Here is a 27,441-nt window from a genome sequence, read left to right on the forward strand (position 1 = left end):
TAATATCGACCTCAGTGATTTCCAAGGCATGACCATTTCCCATGAATACGGATCTTCCTGAGACTTGTTCATAATGATCAAACCATTATCTCTGAGACGTTTGCTCCTGAATCCATAATTCACGTGTCACAAAATTTGTATCTGCCTTTTGCAAATGTTGTCACTTCGCTGAATAATATTTCACCAAACCGCCTGAAGTACTGGCCACATTTCCTTGAAAACTCTTCGCGATACTCGTACATTTTTTTATTGAAGTGTCCTTTTCCACCATATCTAAAGCAATAAATATTTTTCTTCTTCCTTCTCGACTTTGATCTACTTCGTCTTTGGCTCCTACTGGAGTCACGGTCCATAAATCTTCCTCTTATCATCGACCAAGCCTCTGCCTGTTTCGAAGTTACCAACCTATCTTCTTTATTCTTGCGTCGACTTTCTTCTCCGAGAACCGCAGTTAAGATATCGTCGAATTTTAGAGAGCCCATAAGAATATTATTGGTTAAGTTGATGATAAGTTGATCATATAAATCTGAGACTTTGAAGTAGAAGCTCCGCACGTTCATTTTCCTCTATTTTATGCCTCATAGAAGTGAGTTGGGCAAATAGCGTATTAAGTATGTTGATATAGTCGGTCATCGATGATGATTCCGCCATCCGAAGAGTTTAAAGCATTCACTTTAGGAAAATCTTGTTGTGTAGTGACTTGAACTCGTACATCTTTGTCAGAATATCTAGATAACTTTTTTTTTATTTATCTCAGAGATACTTGACAGTACTTCGTTCGTTATAACCAAGTGTAAATTGGTAACATTATTATCATTCATCTCATTCCACTTTCCATTGTCCGTCATTTCCATCGGTCTATCTCCAATAGCCGCCAAACAATTTTTCTTTCTTAAAACTGCTTGTATCTTTATTTTTCACAACATAAAATTGCTTCAATTGAACATTGTTATATCGTACCTGCCCGTCATTATGTCTACAACAATTTAGTAGACATGACAAAATAATCTCACCTTAGTAAAAAAATCTCAAAAAAATCTTTTATGAAGTGGAAGATCAGTCTAGGCTGCAACCACAGAGCATACTCAGAATTTTAAGAAATTTTAAACCAAGGCTCTGATACTACTTGTTGGTCCCACGTGTGGCAACTTGTGATAATAATATGAAAATAAAGAATAAATTGGATACCGAGATTTACGTGAAAATCCCAAAAAATTATTAGAGTAAAAACCATGAGTAAGATGAAAAGAATTTCACTATAATATTTTATGGTATACAACTACTCAATGTGTTTCCAAATAGAACACAACTATTTTAATACAAGAGAACAAACAACACTCCGAAATTCTCCGATGCGTTTGTCAAGCAACACCTATCACCATTAATATCTGTCCCTACCATCATCCACTTTTTCCGACACTCCTTTGTGTCCATTGTGTTACACTCACCTTGAGAACATATCACATGTTTTTTGGTATTGCAAAACGGTTAGGCAGACATGGAAAAAATCAGCACTTTGGCCTTTGTTATGTTCTTTCCGAGGGGCTCTTTTGTGGACCTTTTTAGTTGGGTGCATGAGAATTGCACAGCGCTTGATCTTGAATGTTTTGTGGTGATTTGTTGGAGTGTGTGTGGAAAGAACTAGAGTGGTTTTTCATGGCAATTTACCTTCGAGTGACGAGGTAGTGGCAAGAGCAGGGAGAACAGTAAGTAACTTTTGCTTATTATCAAGGGATTTATTCCCATTATCTGACCAGCTGTGGACACTCCAAAGTGGTAGTCACCTTCTACAGCAGGCTTCATAAAAATCAACGTGGATGCAGCCATCAAGGACTCTACAGATTACTTAAGTATTGGCATGGTTTGTGGGGATCACGAGGGAGTTGTTTTATTGGTTTTAAGACGTTTCTCCCCTCATATTGCGGAGATGCTGCCAATTAATTAGCTACTCAACTTGGGTGGACTCATTGATTGATCGAATTGGATGTCTTGTTGGACGAACCTTTAGCTCGGGAGATCAGAAGTTAAAGCTTTCCAGTTCCAGCATCATCAATTACGGTCATGAACTTGTTTGACTTGTCCCTCAGTCACCATTCCCACTCCATTTCCGTCCATTCGCCTCCCACCCAGAGCCAAAAACTCTTCGCCGCCGCAAAATGCTCCGCGCAGCCGCGCTTCTCCCTTTCCTTCTTCTCCACCACCTCTCCCTCGCCGCCTCGATCTCAGGCCTAGACTCATTCCTCACCCAACAGTCCACCAAAGACCCACAAGCCACCAACGATTCCTTCCTATTCCTCCCTTCCTCCCTTAAAATATCCCTATCTCTCGCCGTTCATCCGGCCACCCCCTCCTCCCTTCTTTCCCTGCAACTCTCCGTGCCCTTAACTGTCCACTTAGTGGGTCCCACATTCTCCGACTCCGCTCCCTCCACCCTCTCGGCCTTCATCTCGGCGGCCCTCTCCTCCGATCTCTTTCATGTGATAACTCCGTTCTCCTCCGACGCCTCCATCCATCACCTCTCGATATCCCACTCGCTTCACCATGAAGTATTCCTATCTTCTTCCTCTCTTTCCAACTCCCTGTCTGCCGCTCTTGATTCCCATCTTTCTTCGGCTCCCTCATCCCTCCGATCCCAGCTGTCTTCAGTGCCATACTCCGTAGTTGATAGTATTATCAAGCAAGACTTCGAAAAGGAGAGGCCCATTAACTCAATCCACATCTACATCATTCATCTGGGTTCACAGTCCAGGCGCTATGCTTACAGTTATACCCCAGGTGATCCATCTCCGGCTATCACCAAATGCTTGGGATCAATTTGGACTGCAAAAGACAGGTACTTGTGGATCGATTTGGGTGCAGGGCCGGTGGATTATGGCCCAGCTTTGTCAGGCGATGGGGTCTTGCCTAAAGGTGAGTTTCACCCCTTTGCGACACTCCATGGTCGCCCTAAATCGCAAAAGAGTCTGCTCTCTGACTTGGCTTCATTGGTTTGGAGTGCTTATCAGGTTCTCCTTGTTCCCTCTTTGAGGATTCCCGTTCCTTTTGAAAGCGTATTAGTGGTCGAGCTTGTACACATACATGGTTCTAATACTGATGATAGTAACTTAGGTTTGGATTGGAAGTCCATAGAGAGGACTTTCATGGATGAGGTTAATGACAATGGGCTGTTGCTAGGGGAACAGTCTTTGAGTTTTAGGAAATATGAGGTGAAGTTCTCCGAGTGTGCAATTTGTTCATTTGCAATTGCGAGGGCAACAACTTCTTACACGTCTAGGTACCTGTTTGACAACTATACTTTGATTGTGAGCGAGTATCTGGATTCAAAACGTCTGCATCAAACTGTGTCAGAATCAGTTGATGAGTTTAGAAGGGTGGCCAGGTTGCCGGAGGAGGACCTTGGCAGGGTTCTTCCTGTGTATATCTTTGATCTTGAAGTAAACACAATGTTGTTGCTTGATCGATATCACCAGTCTGTGGCTTTTAAGGATATGGTTATTGCAGTCAGAACAAAGGGTACACATACTGTAAGCGATTATAATTGCAATGGTCATCACATGTTTACACGGACGCGGGAACTTGAAAGACCAATTGTAGGTTCTATATTGCAGAGCATGTGGGGGATCTCTCCTACGCACCTGGTCTGGAGCCCCAGGCATAATAGTTCTCTCTTGGATTACACATGGAGTGTTGGACAAACACCGTTTGGACCTTTCTCAGAGATATCTTCATTGTCGTTTGTTCAGAAGGATGCTGCTAGAAGGAATTTTTTGTTGACATCACTGAATTACAGTATTACGAGTGCAATAGATGTTCTTGAATCAATTACCGCGCATGGGGGAGACAGAAAGCTTCTGAAACAGAATCATCATACTGAATTTTTGCAGAGGTGGAATTTGTTCAGGTACAAGCTGGACAAGGCTATTTCAGCATTGTCACATTTTGATTATGAAATGGGCTTGTATTATCAGAGGTCTTCAGATCACGATCTATATGCTATCCACTCTCTTGTTTATCATGCAACTCAAGAGTTGGAAGCTCAACTTACTTGTTTCAAGGACCCACCATTCCCGTGGACTTCTGTTTCATTATCTGCTGGAGCTTCGTTTGCTTTATTTTATGTATGTGCCAAACGAGACAAATTGTTCCAAAACAAGAGGAAACAGTTTTGAAGTTTAAAATTGTCATTCAATGTATGCTTGGATAGATAATATGCTTGTATTTCTTATGGAGGGTATAAAATTCTCAAAATTTATAAGTTGTTTCCAAAAGAAGTGCAGTTTTGACTTGTTTCCAAAAGTTATAACTTGAATAATGATCTGTTATAGGTAAGTTTTTGTTTATTTCCCTTGTGCAAGATGTTAATATGAAACATCACGGGTTGTCTTGCATTCTCTGAGCCCATTAGTGTTTGATATACATAAAGGTAGAATTTGTTCAATTATCTCCTTGCACTGCTCCGGTGCTCCCCTATTATGTGAATTATCTATCCAGTCCACATATTTAATTGGAAATACCATCGATTAACCTATATAAAGCTAATTTGCTTCGAGTGATATTTAGATTTATGATTTAATTGAATTTTTGTGGGTGCCTTTAGATCATTCGATAACGAATATATGACTGATTTCTACTGAGAATTCTGCATATTTTCATGTTAATTGACGAGGAACCGTGTTAGTCCGTTTTACTTTTCCTTGTGGGATTTTGAGGTCTGAGAAGGCACAAAGTGAACATTTGTTTTCCCAAGTTAGCAGATAGCCAAATTTGGGAAATATTGTAATGGTTTTTTTTCAAAGATAGAAACAACGATGATCATTATGATCTAGGTAAGCTTAAGGTTTAAGAAGATTGTCCTTGTACTTTTCCATCATAAGAATCAAAACTAGGACCTGTTAATTTTTTAGAGTCTCCACCAGGATAGGTTTTTGGACCTTTTTTATTTTTCTTTTTTTCCTTTCCTTTTCTTGTTTCGTAAAGGCTGAAAGCGAAAGTTATGGAGGAGGCAGTAGAGAGAATGTGGTTCCCAAGTCCTGTAGCTATTTTGGGGGGCTGGGTGGGTGTTTACAGGAGGTTCTGTGGCCAATAATATGCTGCAGTTTTATACCTATTTTGTTATTGCTTTGGGTATGTTCAATCTATTTTGCAGTGGCTACTTTCCGTAAAATTTCTTGAAAGGCTTAAACCTTTCAATGGTACATAATTTCTTTGTGCAGGGCTTTCATACTCATTTATGTTTGATAGGTTTACAACAGTTCATGTTACAATGTCCTTATGGTAATCTATGGCCGTCTGAACTTAAACAGCTCCTATTGGAATTTTTCCACGTGGTCAATGCATTAATACATGAGGTGTAATCATGGTATACAACATAGAATGATGTGATGCAATAATTGTCCATACTAGGAGAGCGATCGACACACAACACTTAGGTTGCTATATGGTTAAAAAATGATTGAGTTACACTGTTATCACCAGCTATAACTTTTGATAAAATGACATGGGTTCAATCTTGTAATTGGTATCATAGTTAAGGTCCCGTGTTCAATTCTTATGGATTACTAGTGTTGTTATTATTGGATGGGGGATGTTGGGGTGAATTAATTGCCCGTCCTAGGAAAGTGGCCAATATGTGGCGCTTGAACTTCTGCATGATTTTAAAAAGATTTGAGTTGTACAATTACCACTGTCTATAATATTTGGTAAAACGACATATGTTCGATCCTAGATACTGCTTGTCTGAGGTATTGTTATTTTCCAGTGAGTTTCACCGTTTCCAGATTAACAAAGGGAATAGCTAATCACTCAATTATTTTTGTGGAAATAATTTGTTTTATTGTACAACAAGAGGAAAACTCATTTACAAAGATTTCTAAATTAAATGAGTAAATGACTTGTATCTACTCCACTTATTTCTGTCCTTTAGATGAGAAGGTCTTTCCACCTACCTCTTTTCCATCTTTCGTCTACCACGCAAACGTCTGGAAAGTACCTGTCCCTAAAAAGGTTCAAATTTTCTCGTGGATTGTTGCATTGGGAAAATTACCAACTTGTGATTCAGTGCAGCGAAGGTGGCCGAATTGTGTGTTGAGTCCGCATTGGTGCACGTTGTGTCGAAATGAAGAAGAAAATCAGGATCATATGTTGCTCCACTGCTCTTTTTTTTTTTTTATTTGGACAAGAATTCAGCTTGAATTGGGTTTCACTTACGTCCGACTACAGAGGGCAGCATGTTCGTTTGTTATTGAGCCAGGGGGAAGTTGGAGCAGAAAAACGAAGATCTTCTGGTACTTGGTGGTCCACTGTACGTTTTGGTCTATCTGGTTAGAGAGAAATAACAGAATTTCAAAGACGAGTACGAAAACGTTGGCCAAGTTTGGGAGAAGATCAAGTTCAGGGTGGCTACTTGGACAGCTAATGTTAAAGACTTCAATCATGTGTCTGTTTCAGATTTGGTTAGGGATTGAAAATTTGTTTTGGCATGATATTATCACTGTAGTGTTTTCTTTTGGTTGGTAATCGATTGTGCGGATTACTCATCCGCTTATTATGTAATACAATTCCTATCAATAAAAATAGTTTCTTCTCAAAAAAAAAAAAAAATCAGCATCTTGAGTCTAGAAACTAGAAATATATTTCTCTCTCTTTCAAGGAAATTACAATTGATGTTATCTGTTATTTAGCAGATAGAGGTCATGCCTATTGTGTTGCTCCCAACCATTCGTAGTTGAAGTGGAGTGGCCCTTGCAACTCAAAGTTGTTTGCATTTGAAGAAAATAAAAATGCTCTATCTTCAATTCCATCATATAAGATCTCACCAAGTTCGGGGTGTCTATCCTTACTTTCATGGTTTCTTATGTTCTCACCTTCAATCTCTTCCTCAACATTTGAGTTCTTCTCAACCAGTTCCTTGAAAACAGAAGACCTGAGGAGTAGACCGAGGGCTGTTGGAGAAGATTTGGTGCATGGGCTAACTGGGACTTTGTTTGCAAACCTTTCTTGCTTGATGAGGTCATCTTCTGTAAAAGCTCTTCTTTTCAAGAAGGGAGACAGTGATTCCTCTCCCGTTTGGAAATTGGAAAATATTGCCGGTGAATCTTGGTATGGTGTTGTTTTCTTGTCTGGAGCTGAAGTGCTTGCTCCTGGCTTTAACCATCTGATATACGTGCTCAAGTCAAAGTTTGTGACAGCATTTATCCCTCTGTATTCTATTGCTGCAATGTCATAAGCATGTGCTGCCTCTTCTTGAGTACCTATAAACAGATGCACCTTACATATTGAAGAAAATATACCAGTTTACACTATTTACGGACGCCAATTCTGTTGCAGACTACTCACTGTAAGTTCCAAGATACAGGTACTTATTTCCAAAAACTCTTCCTATCCTTGCTTCCCACCTTCCATTATGATGGTGTCTGTTATTTTCAAATGCTAGTTTAAAATCTTCAATAAAGGATTTAACTTTAAAATAATATGGGATAACATATACCTGGCAACTCCTCTGTACTTTGATACCCCTCTTGAGAAACCACTGCTTTTTCTGTGGTAGAGAAATTCGAGTTAATTCTTACTTCAATCGGAAACTTAAAACTTTTGATGCCATGAAAAGATAAAAAATTGTACCTTCTCAGTGAGGCAAGATACTCTTCCTTTGTTAGAGTTTGCATGATTTCTATTTCCTTCTCATAATCAGAGATCTGCAGGAATTATATTTGGATTTGATAAGAATCTGCGGCAATGTATCGACATGACATCATATAGGGGTATAAAACTGTTGATAATCATACAGGAAAATTGGTTAAAGTTGATGACCCCCAATATTTTAGTGCTGCTAAATCGTATGCCCTTGCTGCAGCTTCCTCATCGTCATATGCACCTAAGCAATATTTGAGAAAAGAAAATCTCAGCCTCTGCGTTAAATCAAATAGATAACAGAAAAAACGAGAAACTACGGTCCAAATTGCAATGAGTGGCCGTATGCAGTAAAATTTTGCTCACCAAGATACACTGCCCATTGTTAAATTCCAGTTCGAAGCACAGACCATGAAAGAGATGCAAGAAATTAATATGAGACACTAATACTCATTTCAAGAAAAGTAACTACAAAAATTTCATAAACTAATTGCAAGATACCTTGTTTCCCCTTTTTCTTCTGAGTTACATTCCATGTAAGTTTGTCCCACAGGTGTGCTTCGTATCGACCTGTCCATTTATGCCTACTAACTCCACGAAACCTTGAACTTCTTTTCACAGTTGTTGCTGCAGAAGTTTGATCAACTTGTTGATTTGGTGTCTGCTGGTTATCACAGCTAAGAGCTAGAGCAACTGCATCTCTTTTTCTACGTTTTACAGGCATAACCTCAGGAGCTTCACCATCCATCATGCTCACAATATCCCTTCCAAGGTATGGATCACTCTTTATCATTTTCATCACCATTTTTAGTCGTCCTTCTCAGTTCTTTGCTCTGTTCTTTTCTGTGTTTTCCTTGTTTTGGCTCTCTAGTTGTATCAATTCGTGGGTACTTATATATAAGATTCATGTTTTTTTGGGCTTATTTTGTTTTGGCTGTAATTGTCTCAACTAACCCTTTGAATAACGACGGGAAGGGCGATAGAAACAATGAATTTGTGGGTTGGGACAAATATATTTATTCTTGTACTACCTTCCAGCCATTGGAACCAAGTTACTACCAAATATTATTTATCCTTGAACCATGTCCCAGCCGAAGAGACGGTGATTGTGACCTCAGAATGTGGAATATCCTACCCATGGGTCTGACTTGTTGAGCATCTATCCTCTCCAAGAAAAAGATTTCAAATTCCATGCATAATATTTAGCAAAGTATAAACTCCACCCCTTATAATTTACCCAGTTGCTCGCATCCGCTAAATTTCTTGGTCTGCTTTTAATCTCGAATATAGATAGTTTTCATGTAGTACGACCATACGTGGTTCCTTAAAATCCGCATTGTGGACATGATGCATAGTTTGAGTGCAAGTAACATTACTCTTTCATTATTCGAGACACTAGTTTTTTACATGCTTGTGTATGATGGCCATCAATGGCATATAATTTGTGGTGTCTTTCAAAGTCAACTTTGGTCCATCAAAAGTTGATTTAATGTAACTTGAATAATCTTATTACATAGCCGTGTTATATTAGGCTTTTTGATCTCTGCAGGCCTTTGTGCCGCCTTCATGGGAACACTCCTCCATGTTAAATAAAGAGGGACTTGTTTTTCGTTTCTTGTATTTTTTAATGTGTTTGTTATTTATTTGTATTTTTTTTTTTGTGTGAAAGAAATGACAAACACTTGTTTGAGATATGAAACTATAATTAATCAGACAGAAACAAGTGTTTGTTTGAAAGAACGACTCGAAAATAGTTTTTGGTTTAACAACCTAAGCAATAACTTATATTGATCCTATGCTACATTCGTGTGTTCTATCACTTAGGTAGTTAGGTTGACAATCAATTTGATTACAAATATAATCTTTTTTACATATTCTTGTCCAACATTGGATCGAATCGGTTTCGATCCGAGCTCGTTTAAACTAAATATTTGAAATAAGAGATTGTTGTTTTGAAATGACTCATAAAAGAGATTGCGGTGGACATTATTATAATCTGGATTCATAGAGTTATAACATATATGGAAATATGAATTAATTGTACGATCATGTTTGTGCGAGCTGGATTAACCATTTCGTAGAATGGTGACATATATGTAATAGTTATATGGATTACTTGTACAATCATGCTTGTGCGGGCTTGAGCTTGTGACATCATATACGTATACATATAGTTTTGATATGCTGCACGCGTTTGTGAGCATCGATGAAGTGATACTCATATATTGAATGCGATGAAACATAGAAAAATTACACATCTAATAGGTGAATGTCACCTCATCGATGCTCACATATGTGTGCACGGTGGGTGTGTAGAATATCAAAACTATATATGTATATGTATTATAAATTATAGAGATTGATAAATTTATTAGAAAAAAGAAAGAGTCATGATAAGAACAGCAGATAATGCCATAGTTGGGCATTTTCTTGGAGTCATCATCATCCATACTTGTTACAAATTTGTCCCTCGTTGTTTTTGTGAAGTTGCTGAGGTTTGATTTGGTCTTATTGTTGGAAACTGGATTTTTGACGATGTTATCTATGAAATCGACTCCTCTGGTATAACTTTCTTGTAGCTATCATCTTCAATTTTTTGTGGTTAAAGGATCAAACTAGGAAATGAATGGCTTAAATAACACGAGAAATATATGTAGCAAGTTTTTTTTTGTTCCTTTAGAGAATATACTCTTTCCTTTAAAAATTTAAGCCTAAAGAAATGCGACACAATTTATGTTATGTCTAAATTATATATTATTAGGATATTCATACTATCTATACTATTTTATTAAGTTTGAGACACTTAGAAATTAGAATAACTAATTTTGGTGTCATAATCAGTTGTAATGATTTTATATATTAATAAAATTTTAAAATTTTAATGTAAATTATGTGTAATTCAGTGGATAGAGTCATTGTTTGTTGGGATTTAGGTTATAGGTTCAATTTTTTTTGAGATCATTTTTTTATTCTTTAATTTTTTAATTTATATATCAAAATTACAGTGTAGTCTTTCAATATTTCTTATAATTATATTTTGATCCTCATTTAAATATAAATCAAATGAATTATAAAAAAATATTGTCGGTGCACTAGTGATAACTATTTTTTAGTGCATAATTTGTCAATTTTTTAAATGCCTAAAATACTCTGGGGATTGTCTTATTCTAAAGATGTGACCCTCAAACATGAATAATGTATGAATAACATAACGATTTATGACTTTAATAATTTCTAAAACTTCAATCAAATATTGGATGAAACGACGATGTGTAATTAATTGATATCTTACTTTTTTTACAAACAATATGCTAAAATTTTAATGATTTCATTTTATGATAATGCATAGAATAATTACACGGTAAAAGAACCAAGATGATAAAATTTTAAACTGCCCAGACTGGTGTTTCAACAAAAATTATTCTAGTAATGGTAATTCATAAAATGGTGACAAATTGAAACACTCCTACTCAGAGAAATTCTATTTAGTTATAAAGAATTTTTTTTTTTTTTTTAAATCACGTCTACAAATTCTTTCAATATATATTCTCAATCATTTATATATTAATAATTGATTTATCTCCAAAAACTATTGTGAAATACTGATTGTACAAATTGGCAATGGATGCATACTTGATAGACATGTCAAAACAGGCTGGCGGAGCGGACCAGCCCGTCACTCGCCGCAAACCACCATTAGACGGGGCGGGACGGGCCAGCCCGCCATTTTGACGGACCTCTAAATGGACAACCCAGTCCAACCCACCTTGGGCTGCGAGTTAGGCGGGCCGACCCGTTTATTTTTTTAAGAAAAAATGCTAAACAACATTGCAGCAAAAGAAATATATATTTTAGTCAAATAATTTCATAAAATACTTAAAAACAATGAAATAAGAAATTAAGAAAGCATACAACATAATCCATAAAAAATAAAGTACTTAAACCAAACATGAAAAAATTAAACAAATACTATAAAATCAATTCTCATTAAATTTCATTCAATCTTGATATTCTACAATAGTTTCATTCACTATTTCTTCATCAAAAATTTCAACAACATTGGATCATTCTCGGGACAATGTTGTTTAATATTTTCACATTCATCATCGTCTGCATCTAAAAGACACGAAGTAAATTTCTCCCTTTTTTATTTTCTTTATATATATTTTTCTAAGGGTAAAATATTTTTAAAATTAATTTGATTTATATTCAAATAAAAATGATATAATAATTTTAAAAATTATCGAAGGACTTGAAATAAAAAAAAAAACAAAAATGTAATATATATACATTGTATGACTGAAATTTTGAAATGTTGAAAAAAAAAAACAACAGAAAATAAAATTTAATATGAAAATAAAGTTTAATATGTAAATCATATATATAGATATAGATACTAAAAAATTTGACATAAAATTCTACCTTAATTTGCCCGCCACGTTTAGGCCCGTCCCGTCTTGGCCCGCAACTCAAATGGGCTCAGCTCATTTGGCCCGCCTCCAAACGGGTTGTTATTGTATCAACCTAACCCGTTCAATTTTTATAGCAGAGACCCAATTTGACAAGTATAATATTTGATGACTGGTATGCACTAAATTTTTATAATAGAGACAAAAAAATGGTCTCATTGTCTGGTTTTTGTTTTGTTTTTTTCTTTTTTATTTTATTATTTGAAATTACAGTTTATTTTAATGGTTTTTTTCTTTTTTATTTAATTATCTTAAATTATATTTTACCATTAAATATAATCATTTCAAATTACATAACAATCGTTCATTATTTTTATCATTATAATATTATTCTTTTATTCTTGTTTGAATATAAACCAAATTAATTATAAAAAGAAATATATAAACACGATACGCATGCCTGACGCACTAGTGTAGATTAAGATTTAGGAGATTCACTGGGACGAACTGCTAAATTTCCCACCTAAAAAAATGTAAAAATGAGTGGTTTTGTCATTACCGACGGCCCCATATTCAAATAGTTAAAATTTATTAATAGAAGAGGTTGAAGAAAGGTTTGCCTCGAGTAGTGTTATGGAAAATATTTCAAGAAAGCAATTCCCCATGACACACATTCTCCCAGCTTGGGCCATTTCTAGCAAAAATTCTTTCTTTGTTGCTCTTGTTTACTCAAAATCTATCACAGTTCTTTATTCCTCGATTACTCCTCTTCAAAAATGTGTCTATCACGAGGAATAATCCATGTCAAATCATCAGATTTGTCAACAACTTTAGTTTTAAGATAATGTCTGGCAATATATCGAAAGATTATATATCTCATCTAAAAACTTCAACTGATACATATTTGTACTCTGAATATGTCCGCGCACGTGCACACAATATTTACTTTTTAAGATTTATTATAGACGAAACTCTCATTCATAACTAGGTGGTGTAGACTTGATTGCGGGACTCGCCCTCGTCCGCGGCTCAAATCAATACAACATGTGAGTGGCAAGTAACTAGTTAAGCATGTGAGACATGCTGTACTTACATTCTATAAATATGTATTTTTGGGGAACTGATAATGATCAAGGATGTGAAATAAGGAGTAAAACATCACAGGAAAGAAGCAATCCAGCCCTTTTCGATTTTCTTTTAGTACTGAACACTCAACCAGGATTGCAGCTTACATATCTCTAAAGTGGTGGAAACTTTTCACACCGGATCAACGCTTGGGGATCAACAAGTTTGTAGCAAATTTCTCAATCCCTCTCCTGTCCTTCCAAGTGATCTCAACGAACAATCCCTACAAAATGAACTTTAAACTCGTATGCGCTGACTTTTTTCAGAAGGCACTAGCTTTCATCATTCTTTCAGTGTTTGCAAGAATAAAATCGGGAGGAAATCTAAAATGGATCATTACCGGTGTTTCTTTATCAACACTACCAAACACATTGGTTTTAGGAATCCCATTATTGAGGGCGATGTATGGAATGGAGCTGTGGTTTTCTTGGCTCTGTTTATCGTGTTACAAAGCTTGGTTTGGCATAACCTTTTGTTTGATTCTTTTTTAGCTCAATGCCACGAATGAATCGTCAAGGACTGCATCTCCTACAATAGTAACGGGTATGCACATAGATTTTGAGGTAGAGCATATATGTTGTTCTCTTGAATTAGTTTCCGTCAATTTTTTGTTTTTCTTCCCGCGTTCTGATTTAAAGAACTTGGATCAACTTTCTGAAGGAGAACTAGAAGATCCACCAAAAGATGAAGGTGAAGCAGGTGAAAGAATCCGGAATCCGAAGGAAAGAAATACAAAGATGATATTTTTAACAGTGGAGAAAAAGCTCATCAGAAATCCCACCATACCCATGCATCCTTGGCAGGTCTTACATGGGCAAGCATCCATTTCAGGTACTCTCCAGTAGTTAATAAAACACGTGATGGAAACACAGCGAAAACCACTTGAAATGGCATAGTAATGTAAATAGAAGCTTACAGTATATGCGTTTACAGGTCGGGAGTAAAGCTGCCAAAAGTGATTGAAAAATCTTTGCCGATATTGTCGGATGGAGGACTTGGGATGGCTATGTTTAGCTTATGTTTGGCTAAACTTTGGCGATACTTTCTGATCATCCAGTATAACATCAGTGTGAAACAACTTCCCTTCACTTTCTTACATTTTATTACCTTACAGGACTCTTCGTGGCATCACAGAAATCGGTGATAGCTTGCGGGACTCGGAAAGCAACATTAACCATGGCCATGAAATTTATAGCAGGACCATTACTCATGGCTGCACCCTCAATCGCACTCGGGATGAGAGGACCATTGCTTAAAGTAGCAATATTGCAGGTGCGTCATTAGCTGACTCCATGAACGGGGACAAGAATCTTATCTAGTTAGCAATCCATGATTCTGAAATATTGTGTTGTTGATATATATGTTATGACGAAGGCCGCTCTGCCTCAAGGATCGGTTCCATTTGTATATGCCAAGGAGCTGTAGGGTGATCTTTGGTTTGCTGAAGAAGATACATTACAAATTATTTCAACAGCCAAGGAAATTTTTTTTATAAATTAACCAACCCAAAATACTCCCTAAAAATTTTACTTATACAAAACATAGCAAAATAAAATGGAAAAAATTATATTTTTATTATGTTTTCGTTCAATTTACGTTATTAATTCGCCAATTTACACTATCAAAATAAATTTAGTCATTCTCACCAAAAGTGTTGAATCAAATACGTTTATATGTATAAAACAAGGCAGAAAAGGCAAACAAACTGTCACCAGTTGGTACATACACATGAAATTGCGTGTAAGATAATATTTTTGTGTCGATGACTTTGTAGCGAAGTTATTTGATATTAAGCTCTCAAATTTAAAAAGTAGTATTGAATTCGATATGCAATTATAATAATCTTCTAACCTGACTTAAAAAAAAGATAGCAGTTAAGTTATGTAAGATTGTTCTTGGAATTGTAGGATATTTGAGTTATGTGAGATTGTTCTTAGAATCTATACTATTTTATTAAGTTTGAGACACTTAGAGTAACTAATTTTGGTGTCATGGTCTGTTTTAATAATTATATATATTAATTAAAATATTAAAATTTTAATACAAGTTATATGTAGTTCAGCTGACATAGTCATTGTTTCTCGGAGTTTAGGTTATAAGTTCAATTGTTACTGATGTCATTTTTTTATTCTTTTATTTTTTAATTTATATATCAAAATTACAGTGTCGTCCCCCAATATTTCTTATAATTATATTTTGATTCTCATTTAAATATAAATTAAATGAATTATAAAAAATATTATGTTGCGTGCGCCAATACACTAGTTATTATTTAATAAAGAAGACTCTCTTTGAAAATAATTAAATTTCCAATTGAAAATTAGACCTGGTTATGTACATAAAAGGCCCAATAACGGCCCAAATCAAAACCCGCCGATAATTGATTCATTCGCCTTCGAATTCCTCAGTTTTCGCCGCCGCTAATCTCTTCGTTCTTCCTCTCCATCGAAGAGCCTTGAAGAACTGCTGAGCTCTATTCTACTCTCTTTTTTTGCACTTTTGCGATTTCAGAATCCAGCTTGTGTTGACAGATGGTGAAGATTTCGTATACGAAGCTAAAAGGAAGCCAGAACTTGAGGCTGCGGCTCCTTCTATCCACGCTATCGTCTACTCCTATCCTTATCGAGGACATTCGAGCCAACGCCACTTGGCCTGGGCTTCGGCCCCATGAGGTTTCCTTTCTCCGACTCCTCGAGAAAATCTCCGATGATTGTGTTGTGGAAATCAACGAAACTGGTGCGTTTTATTTTTGGGTGCTGCGACAGAAGAAACTTCGATGTTCAATATTTATTTTATCTAATTTGTGGGCCAGGCACGAAGTTGAAGTACAAGCCGGGGATAGTGATGGGTGGGAGGCATTTGGTTCACGATTGCGGTCTGAGTCGAGCCATGGGCTACTTTTTGGAGCCTCTGGTCGTGTTGGCTTTGTTTGGAAAGAAGCCTCTCAGTATTAAACTCCATGGTATACTTTCGTTTTTCATCTGTTTATTCCTATATAAATTAGCAGTTATCAGTCGATTGTTCTTACGAAATATAACTGAGATAATGGATAGCAGACGGCCAAAGCACCGATCGAATGATTATCGCATCCGGAGACTAGTGTTGATCAACATAAAAGTAGGCTAGACTTAAATCAGCAATATGTACTCAAAGGATCAGGTCACTGTGGGTATATGTGTGTAGAAAATAGCTCTTTCTTTATTCAAAGATGCTGACTCTCTTTTGTGGCACCTTAATGTGGTTCAAGAAAGATTACGATGATTCTCTAGACTACGTGAAAACTCTACCTTTCATATACTCAAAATTAGCTGCAATTAGGATGAGAACTGGTGCAGATTTAAAAATATATGTGCGTACAATATTATTAAGTTGTACTGATCAAGTTCCTTAGCATGGGTATATTTGTCAGAATGATCCGACAGATGTTTTAGGTCTCTCAAATCTCGTGTTTATGGCGTGGCAGCCATAACTTACACGATAAAGCTATGAAGCTATGAAACTCTTATGTTATTGGTCATTGGTCTGGCAAAGTTAGATGTCATTTTTTTTGGCAGTAGATGTCATTTTACTAAAAGCTTCAGTGGAAATCAATATTTTACAAAACTATGCCGAATTGAGCACTTGAGCGAACTGATTCACCACAATTTAGTCTAATTATAAGTTCTGCTATGCTTCATATTTTTCTAATCATGGGTTGCAAGTCCAAGGGATTTTTGCAACCTGAGCAAGCTTTCAACTGAATTCCTGACCCTTTCAGGTGTTACCAATGATTCCAAGGACCCATCTGTTGATACCTTTCGATCTACTACATTACACATTTTGAAGCAGTTTGGAGTATCTTCCGAGGGACTGGACCTGAAAATTTTGAACCGGGGTGTTCCTCCTCATGGTGGTGGAGAAATTATTCTTTCAGTACCTGTTGTCCAAGACAGTTTAAAAGTAAGTGTGTTTTTACTTTGCCTATTCTATCTGTCTATCTCTCTTATCTCTTTCATTTTTCTTGCTGTGTATGTATGTAGGGGTGAGGATGATGTATATGTGTAGGGGTGACTGGTGAGCATTCGGTTAAAACAGAACTGACCGAACCGAATTACTCAAAACCGAATTCTTCTTCGACCAAACCGAACTGAACAAATTTTTCATAAAAAACTGAACTAAATTAAAATCGGTCATGTTGGTCGCGACCGAATTAACCGAGATTTCTGGAAAAAAGTTGTAAAAATTGGACATAAACACTTAAGCAAAGACCAAACTGTATTTTATGATTTGACGAATTTTGGATAAATTTATGCCTAGGCAAAAAAATCATATATAGTACGCATAAAAAAATGAGAAACACATTATATCGGTTTGATTTATAACTTCATAAAGCTATTCACCTGTCGGAAATACTTACTCAAATGCCCACATCCTCATTTTCAAAAGAAATGATGATAATAATAATAATAATAATAAAAGCAAACTATGAAATGAATTAAGCTTAAGGGTGCTGGGCACAATGGGCTTGGCAGCGACGCTCCCCCAATTGTGCTGCCAACAACCGTGAATCTGGACATTATTGGCCGTGTCAGACTCTCCCCCGAGCGGGGGCTTCTGGGTTTCGAGAAATAGAGCCATATATATGTATAGAGAAGTAGGAAAGATTAAACACGGCTGAAAAAGGAAGTGGGAATGTGAAAAAAATGTCGGACTGTAGAGGAACGGAGAAGGGGAAAAGTAGGGAAATGGAAAATAAAATGGCAATTGGGGGCAGAGCTTAAAACAGGAAAAACGGTTGTTCATTGGGCCAACAATAAAGCTATATAATATGCAAATATAATGGCTCAATTTAAAAGTTAAATCCTACTTAAAAATTAGTTCGGTTAGCCCGAATTTCTATCCAAAAAACCTAAACCGAACCGACTAGAATGAAATAACCAAATTTTTTAAAAATAAAGACCGAACTTCTGAATTAATTTGGTTCGGTCGGTTAACTCGGTTTAACCAAAATTTTACCCTCCCCTATGTGCATGAGGGAGAGGGCGAATTGTCACATTACCTTTTTCTCCTTTTATTTCATAGGCCATCACCTGGATTGACGAAGGCATGGTGAAGAGGATTAGAGGCATCACTTTCTCAACTAGAGTGTCTGCCCAGTTCGAGAATACTACGTTACATGCAGCTCGTGGAATTTTCAATCGTTTGCTACCAGATGTTCACATATTTACTGATCATAAAACTGGTCCACAGGCTGGAAAGTACGTGGTTTATGGCATATCATTGTGATTATTTTAGTTACACAGACACCATGGAACTGCATGTCGTAATGTGTTCAATATTTGGATTCACTCCTCATCGCAGGTCACCAGGTTACGGAATGTCACTTGTTGCAGAAACCACATCAGGTTGCTTCATCTCAGCTGATAATGCTGTTTCCCATGCACAAGAAGAGGAGGAGGGTGAACTTGAGGATGATGGCAAGAAATGGTTGATCCCTCCAGAGGATTTGGGTGAACAAATTGCATCTGCGCTATTGGGGGAGATTGAACAAGGGGGAGTGGTGGATTCAACTCACCAGGTTTGTGTCATAGCGTTCTTTGTTTAATAATACTATTAAGGTGATTGATCTAATGCCTAATAGATTATTGGCTTTATTATTTTTCACTTTTATTTTCAACCACTGTCATGGTTTTTACTGCATCCAAGTGAATTAGAATTTGGAGGTTCTTGATTGACATTATTATTTGCTACATCATCGTAATACAACAAGATTTCTCTGGTTCAGTATCGCTGTGTGTTTCGGAATGCATGTTTTTGTTATTCTGGCTTTTGAGCCACAGTTAAGATTTTTCTTGTTTCACAGGGTTTATTGTTTCTTCTCTGCGCATTGTGTCCACAAGATGTCTCAAAAGTCCGTGTTGGGAAGCTGTCGCCTTATGGAATACAAGTGCTCAGACACATCAGGGATTTCCTCAGTGTCCAGTTCGTCATTAAGCCAGATCCATCAACAGGAACCGTCGTTCTTAAATGTGTTGGTTGTGGATTAAAGAATCTCTCAAGAAAGGTATCATGAGACACAATACTCATACATTGGTGATACAACACCCCATGCTGAGGTTCAAACCCTTGCCAATGGCACTGTCATTCTCGGATTTTCACGCTATCAGCCTCTGATCATGAATCCTCGAGCTGTCATATGTATCACGGGGTTTCAAAATTTGCCTTTTCCATGCCATTGCAACTGTATACGACATATTTAACTCCAATCTTATAATTTCACATTCAAAATAGTCGAATGTTTGTTTGGTACTTGGCTCGTATCATGACGTATACTGAAAAACTTGCCTCTTTAGAAAGTATTATCTATCCACTGCATCTTTTCTTTAAAAAAAAATGGGATTTTTCCATGCAACCTCCGTGCTCTTTCAACTTCTTCTACGGGTCTCTTGCATTGCAGTACTACTGCTTCTACGTGTACAAGAAACTCACTCACCGTGAAAATTCACGCCGAAAATTCTTGTTGGGAATCATGATATGATTTTTGTCTACTGCAATCGTGTCCGGGAGCGTTTGCTTTTGCGCCCCATACTATAGCACGCTAGAGGCGCTGCCATTTTACGTCTTGGCGATTTTCGGAAGCGCTTTGCTGTTTTATGTATACGTGATTTGTGATGATGAGGATGAGGTTTGTTGCCTGCCGGAAGGATTCGGAGGAGGTTTTGTGGGAAAAATTAGTTTAGCAAATGGGTCTGGTTGCCCGTGAAGAATCTGAAGTAAATATTGTAAAAGCATTTGTTGAATTAATATTCAAATGTTATTTCATAAAATGCGTAGCAGACATATACTGCGGTAATGCATTCAAATATGCATAGATGTTTAATAAATATTATTCAATAATTATTAAATTTATGATCATTTGAAGGTCAAACATTAAAGTAGGTTTCTTGTGAGACGGTTTCACGAATCTTTATCTATGAGATGGGTAAATCATACCGATATTCACAATAAAAAAAATACTCTTTTGGCATAAAAAGTAATACTTTTCATGGATGACCTAAATAAGAGATCTGTCTCACAAAATACGATCCGTGAGACCGTCTCACACAAATTTTTGCCTAAATATTATTATTGTCGAATAATTAAGGAGTGGGAGGCTGTCCCACATATTTAGTACAAAATATGATCTTCAATAAATATTATCTAATAATATATATGTTAAAATAATTTATCTTCGCCTCTAAATAAATTATCAACAAAAGAATTGCTCCTATTTATTTCGACGTAGAGACGATTGTGATTTTATTTTATTTTCTTTCTACACAATTTATGATCTCTCAGATATATTTAAATTATAAAATAATTAAATTTAAAAGAAAATGAACTACTAAACTAAAAACATTAAACACGGATTAAACGTAAAACGCTACAATAACGCTGTGATTCAGCCCAAAACGGGAAAGAATGGTCAATTATTGATTTATGCGTCATTAAACGTGTTTAATTAGTTTAATTAACTTATTTAAATTAGAACTATTCAACTTCCATTAATTAAAAATTCAAAAAAAAAAAACCTTATCTTCCAAACAAAAGGAACCCCGTTTGATCTAGTTATAACCACTATTAAATTATAATATACAGATTATCTTACGAAGAACCACACTAACTACTTAAAAATCTTCAAAAACTAAATTTTTTAATATAAAAAATTGTCCAAAAATTTTATGTTTTGAGATTTTTATTTTAAAAAAATTTGAGAATTTATGGAGTACTCTTATATTTATTATATACATTACTTCTATATGTATGTTGTATGTATTGCCAGTCGATTTTATATATATATTTATTATATACATTACTTCTATATATATATGTATATATATATGTATATACTATCGTTAAAAAAATTTAAAATTTTCTATTTTTAATAAAAATTTTAGATTTTTGTACATAAATTTAATTTTTTCATGAAAACATATAGATATAAATATAAATATATATTATTCAGTCTACATATGGGATAATTAAAATACTAATAAAAATTTAATTTTTTTTAACTTCGGTCAACCTTTTTTTTAAAAAAAAATTACCTGCTCAAGTGTATTTTAAATATATTTGAAGAGGTCATTTTCTTTAAAAAATAGTTAACCGGAGTTATTTTTCCCTTTAAACTTGTATCACGTCATATTTGGTCTCGACTGATTACCTTTAGCGCTTCTTGCAAACCAATAAAAAAAAATGTTGGTTAAATTAAAATTTTGAAAAATATGTTTTTTTCAAAATGTATTAGAAAGTGTCTGTGAGGAGATTTTGTTTATTTTAAAGTAATTTTTCTAGAGATTGTTTTGAAATAGATGAGAAGAAAAAATAAAAAGTGTTTGAAAATAAAAATCTAAAACTAATATAATCTAAAATCGAGTGTTAGGGAAAAAATTGTTTCTAAATTTAATTTTTAGTAAAATGACAATATTCTTAATCTATACATCATTTATCTTTTAAATCATCTAAATTTTGGTACTCACACACATTAATAAAATTTAGTATTTTACAAAATATCCAAAAATATGTATAAAAATAAAGATTAATCTTGAAATATAATAATTTTTTTAAAGATACAAATGTCAATTTATATTTTAGACAATTAGATCGTCAAAAATATTTTAAATAATTAAAAAAAACAGAAGTAAAAAACATGTCAATCTTGCTTCTAGTTTTTTTTAAAAAAATTAGAATTACAACAATTTTGATTCTAATTTCTGATTAAAATTGCAAAAATTGAAATAAAACTGACATTAACAAATACGTCAAAATAATTATACCCAACTAGAATTTAAGAAGTAATTCGTTACTAATTGTAGAAACAATCAGTTGCAGCATTCTCAAATATAATAAGGTTCTTAAAAATAAAATTTTACGGTAAAAAGTAAAAATCTGAAACTCACAATATATATCAAACTACACACCTTATAAAATTTTTTCTCTACTCAATTGTGCTTTTCTTCACAAATTGAGATACCTATTTATAGAATTTTTTTGAAAATAATTCAAAAATAAATACATAATCACACAATAATTTACAATTATTATTTTTAATATTTAAATATTTCAACTATTATTTTTCAACATTCAATAATTCTTTTATTTTAAACAAAGGTTAGTTTTTTGAGGGAAAAAAATAAAATTGAACGAACGTATTTTAGATGTTACTGGGAAGATAGGCAGCTTCTTCTTCTGATTGCCTCATTCTGGGACTGTCAGAAATGTTGAGAAGGGCGCTGCTTCAAGCTTCCACACATCGCCTATTCTCCTATTCTTCTCAGGTACTAGAATCCCTTCGTCAATTTCCCGCATCTTCTTCATCCTTTTCTTCGTCTTCTCAAATCCCAGACGGTCATTTCGTCGAACAATCGGAGGACGCCCCAGGACTTCCCACATCTGCCGCCACCATAGCCATCGACCGCTCCGCCTTATACCAACCTCCAGGTATACATAATTTTTATGCGTGTTAATTTGGATATTCCTGTTGTGGTGCTTAATCATTTTCGTGTTTGTTTGACTAAAATGGAGTGAGTGTGTGACATTTGCTTGTTAGCAGAGCATTCCCACGAACCGAATGCTGATTCCGAGCTCGTTAAGCACCTCAAGAACATTATCAAAGTATGTCATTTTATTTGTAAATGGCCTTTTAAAATTTGAATGGTAGCTTTGAGTGGTGGTTTTTGTGGCATCTGTATTAGTTCAGAGGGGGCCCGATTACTCTAGCCGAATACATGGAGGAAGTATTGACAAATCCGAAAGCTGGTTTTTATATAAATCGGGATGTGTTTGGAGCAGATGGGGATTTCATTACCTCTCCAGAAGTGAGTCAGATGTTTGGAGAGGTCGTGTCCTTTGCTACTTGCATATGATTCTTTTTGTTAATCTATCAATTTCAGTCAAAAAGATGAAAATGTTAACTTTTTTGACAATTTTTTTTCAATTAAATTCAATCTTTTTTTTCCCAGATGATTGGTGTTTGGGCCATGTGCCTTTGGGAGCAAATGGGACAACCTGATAGAGTCAACTTAGTTGAGCTTGGACCTGGCAGAGGAACTCTCTTGGCCGATCTTCTACGAGTATGATCTCACATTTTGCAATTCTGCACAACAATTAGATTTATTATTAGAATTGGTCTAAGTTTTTGAGTTGTAATGTGTCAGGGTGCATCAAAATTCAAGAATTTCACAGATGCTTTGCAAATACATATGGTTGAATGTAGTCCAGCATTACAGAAGCTCCAGTATCAGAACTTGAAGTGTGTGACGGAAGCTGTTGCTGATCAAAATACTGAGAAGAGAACAATAAGCACATTAGCTGCGACCCCTGTATCATGGCATGCCATGTTTGAGCAAGTTCCTACTGGATGTAAGGAAATCTTGTTGTCAATAACAGTAGCATTTCGTGCTGCACAGTCCAGCCACATTTGGTCTATAATGTCAAGGACAGAAATACGTTTGTAGTATAACATTGTTAGTGTATGCACGGTTGATGGACCATTGTTCTAAATGGCGGCCAAGGCAGTAGGCGGTCACCGACCGCCCCGCCACCACCTACCACCATTTACAACACTGAGATGGACAACTTAATGAGCATGTCAAGTATGGGTTTGTTTACCATCATGTCAAAGTTTTTCCAGAAATTTTGAAGCATGCAAATTCTACTTCGTCACAACTCACAAGGAGAGATTGCATTTAAGTCAAACCTCTTACCGGCAGGAGATAGTTTTCCATTTTGAAATTGTTAGGATAGTTAAGAATGCGTCCTTGATGTGCTTTACATTTAATTAACATACAGCTTGATGCTCTTTCTTTCAGTGCCTACAATCATCATTGCCCATGAGTTCTATGATGCTTTACCAGTGCACCAGTTTCAGGTCTATCTATATAAACACTAATGTGGTATTTGTTACAGTGCTGTTTTCTATAAATATGATTTCGCCTTTACCCCATTCAAAAGTTGGATTTGGCATTCACATATTACTCATTTCACGATTTTCCGCAGAAAGCTTCTCGTGGATGGTGTGAGAAGATGGTTGATGTTGCTGAGAATTCATCGCAAGTTTTTGAACTTTTTTCATTGTTTCTCTATCACTGCATACCTTCTAAGAAGTAGATAGTGTGCAATAATATATCTTTTATTCATTGGATAGGTTTCGCTTTGTTTTATCCCCACAGCCTACTCCCGCAACTCTCTATCTGATGCAGCGGTTCAAATGGGCAGAGACTGATGAAATTCCGAAGATTAAGAATGTTGAAGTTTGCCCCAAAGCAATGGATTTAACTCGAGAGATTGCCGAAAGAATAGGCAGTGATGGAGGTGGAGCTCTTATAATCGACTATGGCCTCGATGGAGTAGTCTCAGATAGTTTGCAGGTTTTCTTCGTCTCGTTCTTTCCACCTTGAATGCTTCAACACAAATTTTGTGTCACATTGTGCACAATGGAAGTACACTGCCACGATCACCGTCTTTCTATTTCCTCAAGTTTTCACCTGGCCGTTCTTTAATACTGGTGAATAAAAACACGCACGACTTGTGTGCATAACAGATTGTGTTCTTTTTAAAAAAAATTGTTATGAAAGTATCAAAAACTTATTATAGAACTTGTCTTTTAAAATAATTTTTTTTGTTAATTGAGGAGAAAGCAAAATTAACTTTCAAGGTTTTTTAATAAGATTGATGTTAAATGATATTACATAGTAATGATAGATGACAAATTATTGGAGTATGATGTTTTTGAAAACACATTTTTATGTATAAAGAATAATTATACCAAAAGCGCTTTAGAGAGGTCTCATTAGCGACATGTCAACTAGATTTTGCTAAGATGTTCTTGCTTAATAAATAATATGTACTATAGAAAGATTCACTATGAACATCACTTCGTAAAACTGCAAAAACAGTCTCGTTAGCCATGTTATTATGCAGGCAATTCGAAAACACAAGTTTGTCGACATTCTGGATAATCCGGGGTCTGCCGATCTCAGTGCATATGTCGATTTCGCTGCCATTAGGCATTCTGCAGAAGGCATTTCAGGTTTTCAACATTCTTTTCTCACATCTTACTCCTAACTATGGTGCTGCTTCAGTTAAATAATTTAAAAAATTCATATGCCCCCAAGTATTTTTGATATTTGGATCCACTCTCTCCCAACTCCATAAGTGATTCTCAATGTCGTATGCACTGATGCAGGCGTATCCGTCCATGGACCAATGACTCAGTCGCAGTTTCTTGGTTCACTTGGGATAAATTTTCGAGTGGAATCATTGTTAGATAACTGCAACGAAGAACAAGCCGAATCTTTGAGAACGGGTTATTGGCGTCTGGTTGGTGAAGGTGAAGCTCCATTTTGGGAGGGCCCTGATGAAAATATTCCTATTGGGATGGGTTCCCGGTACTTAGCCATGACTATAGTTAACAAGAAGCATGGCATTCCAGTTCCATTTCAATAAAAACAAGACGAGTTGATTGATTCTATATTTCATCTATATGTACAAATTCTTTATGCATGCTTTATTGGCTTTTGATTCTTAAGAGTTTTTTGGGTTTCAATTTGGCATATTTTCTTGGCCTGCTTTTGTCGGGTGCAATTACCCCAATGAATAAAAACCCTTTTGGAATAAAGAGGATATACGAATTGATTTGGATTCGAATCTAATTTCCATAATTTTATCATTGGCTTGATGAGTCTGTTTGTCATGTTTGACTTGATCTAATTTGTCAAAATCTTGCATTCAAAGATTAAATTATATTGCTTGAATTTTATTGAAACAAAGTAATTATCTTAACCAACACATGACCAAAAAATGCATAGAAAAAAAAAACACAAGGAAAGAGTAAGGATTGTTGGTTGTTTGAAAAATACTACGAAAATCAAAACTATAATTTGGAAATTCTAATACATGCCTTAAAGAAATCGTTGTCGATATCAAAATCCTGTGTAAGCGATTAGTTTCCGATACCTTTTGCTGGTACCAAAGCTGAGGTTCCAAAATCTTTTTAAATTTTTTTTTTTATAATCACACTTTGTTACAAATTGACTTAAAAAACCATGGAATTTTTTTATCATTAGTTTATGGTGTGAATTGCATTGTACCCCCCTTGTGTTGTCACTTAAGAGAACATAACCCCCTGTGTAATATTTATTGTATTGTTAGCCCCTATGTTTTTAAACTAGATGCACACTTTGTCCTGTAATATTTATTTGCCAAATTACTAAAACGGCCATGCGAAATTTTGAAGAAAAATGGAGAATTGCCAATTACAACCATAACTGACTTTAATCAGATGAAGAAGTAAATGACTTATTTAAAAGATTGATATAACTAAATCTCATCGAGTTGTTAGACTCTAAGCGTTCACATGAAGCAGATCGTGTAGGGGATCCACTATATTGCCCTTACCACAGGGTTTTGGTCGTGAAGCAGATCATGTAGGGGATACCACTTGTTAACTGATCCTAACAAGTGGTATCAAAACGGTTAAATCTTGTTTTTCAATAATTTATGTATACTTTTAATTCCATCAAAGATATTGTGACCACTCTTAAATTAATTAAAATCATACAAATCACTAGGATATTGAATTTTTTATGCAAAAAATATTTATTTTTCATAATTATTCATCTCCATGTATTACCAAAACAATAATGGGCACAAAAGTGACACATTTGTTCAAACTTTCTAACAAATTCTGCCACAATGTGGTCTCCCTGTTTCAGCATCATAAACTCTCTAGTCAGTTGGGAGCAGACATCATCCTTTCAGATATATTAATTTATATGTTTTTTTCTTACTTATCCTCTGATCTTAAAACCTCGTTTGAAGGATGCTTGGTGTTAGTGGAATTGTTATGGATACATGCTGTTTTGTTAGTGGAATTGTTACAGACTCTCTTTTTTCGATGTTTGTAATTAGTTTATTCATTCATTTTGAGAACAATTATATAAGTCTCGTATGATAATTGATATATTTTTGTATATTATTTTGCTCATGCTCAACGATCGACTTTTTTTTTTGGGCAAATATTTTAATTAATTATAAAAATATATAAAATATTTTATAATATCTAACATTAGTCAAAATATGCATAAATTTTACATTTTCATTAATATGGATAATTTTGTACGTGCATATATTTCAACAAAATATGCATAAATCTGTTCAAGCATTTTTTTAAATTTTTTTCTAAAAAATATCGAACTGCTTAGACAAATTGTTTCAACCTAAGCGATATTGATTTTTCCAACGATATTTATAGACACTA

At 35.3% G+C, this 27,441-nt stretch overlaps 4 protein-coding genes and 1 long non-coding RNA gene across 6 annotated transcripts; 4 read left to right on the top strand and 1 right to left on the bottom strand.

The window, feature by feature from the left end:
• The first annotated feature begins 1,527 nt into the window (after positions 1-1,527).
• Positions 1,528-4,388, top strand: LOC140986336 (uncharacterized). The gene has a single exon (XM_073454533.1). The coding sequence runs from the start codon at positions 2,157-2,159 to the stop codon at positions 4,167-4,169; it is 2,013 nt and encodes a 670-aa protein (XP_073310634.1). The 5' UTR covers positions 1,528-2,156; the 3' UTR covers positions 4,170-4,388.
• A 2,208-nt stretch (positions 4,389-6,596) lies between these two features.
• Positions 6,597-8,434, bottom strand: LOC140985934 (AP2-like ethylene-responsive transcription factor At1g16060). The gene is made up of 7 exons (XM_073453877.1): positions 8,131-8,434; positions 7,996-8,004; positions 7,785-7,873; positions 7,621-7,694; positions 7,487-7,537; positions 7,336-7,412; positions 6,597-7,250 (listed from the first exon to the last, which is right to left on the bottom strand). Exons 1-7 carry the CDS (start codon positions 8,432-8,434, stop codon positions 6,697-6,699), a joined length of 1,158 nt encoding a protein of 385 aa, XP_073309978.1. The 3' UTR covers positions 6,597-6,696.
• A 4,611-nt stretch (positions 8,435-13,045) lies between these two features.
• On the top strand, positions 13,046-14,416 carry LOC140986337 (uncharacterized). Its single transcript, XR_012176928.1, has 3 exons — positions 13,046-13,706; positions 13,824-13,994; positions 14,278-14,416. It is a non-coding gene; the product is annotated as an uncharacterized lncRNA (long non-coding RNA).
• Positions 14,417-15,525: 1,109 nt separating this feature from the next.
• On the top strand, positions 15,526-19,451 carry LOC140986853 (probable RNA 3'-terminal phosphate cyclase-like protein). The gene is made up of 6 exons (XM_073455226.1): positions 15,526-15,899; positions 15,976-16,125; positions 16,921-17,102; positions 18,225-18,400; positions 18,504-18,720; positions 19,006-19,451. The coding sequence occupies exons 1-6, from the start codon at positions 15,695-15,697 to the stop codon at positions 19,213-19,215; spliced, it is 1,140 nt and encodes a 379-aa protein (XP_073311327.1). The 5' UTR covers positions 15,526-15,694; the 3' UTR covers positions 19,216-19,451.
• A 2,863-nt stretch (positions 19,452-22,314) lies between these two features.
• Positions 22,315-25,807, top strand: LOC140985517 (uncharacterized). 2 transcript variants are annotated; one of them, XM_073453346.1, is made up of 10 exons: positions 22,315-22,622; positions 22,735-22,796; positions 22,877-23,020; positions 23,144-23,254; positions 23,339-23,543; positions 23,993-24,051; positions 24,180-24,232; positions 24,328-24,550; positions 25,104-25,212; positions 25,369-25,807. In XM_073453346.1, the coding sequence occupies exons 1-10, from the start codon at positions 22,400-22,402 to the stop codon at positions 25,626-25,628; spliced, it is 1,449 nt and encodes a 482-aa protein (XP_073309447.1). In that variant the 5' UTR covers positions 22,315-22,399; the 3' UTR covers positions 25,629-25,807. The 2 variants fall into 2 exon arrangements, with proteins under 2 accessions (XP_073309447.1, XP_073309448.1); XM_073453347.1 differs by having other exon boundaries at positions 22,395-22,622; positions 22,882-23,020.
• The last annotated feature ends 1,634 nt before the right edge of the window (positions 25,808-27,441 follow it).

This window comes from Primulina huaijiensis, chromosome 10 (genome assembly GCF_012295235.1).
Source record: "Primulina huaijiensis isolate GDHJ02 chromosome 10, ASM1229523v2, whole genome shotgun sequence".
In the NCBI taxonomy this organism is placed as follows: domain Eukaryota; kingdom Viridiplantae; phylum Streptophyta; class Magnoliopsida; order Lamiales; family Gesneriaceae; genus Primulina; species Primulina huaijiensis.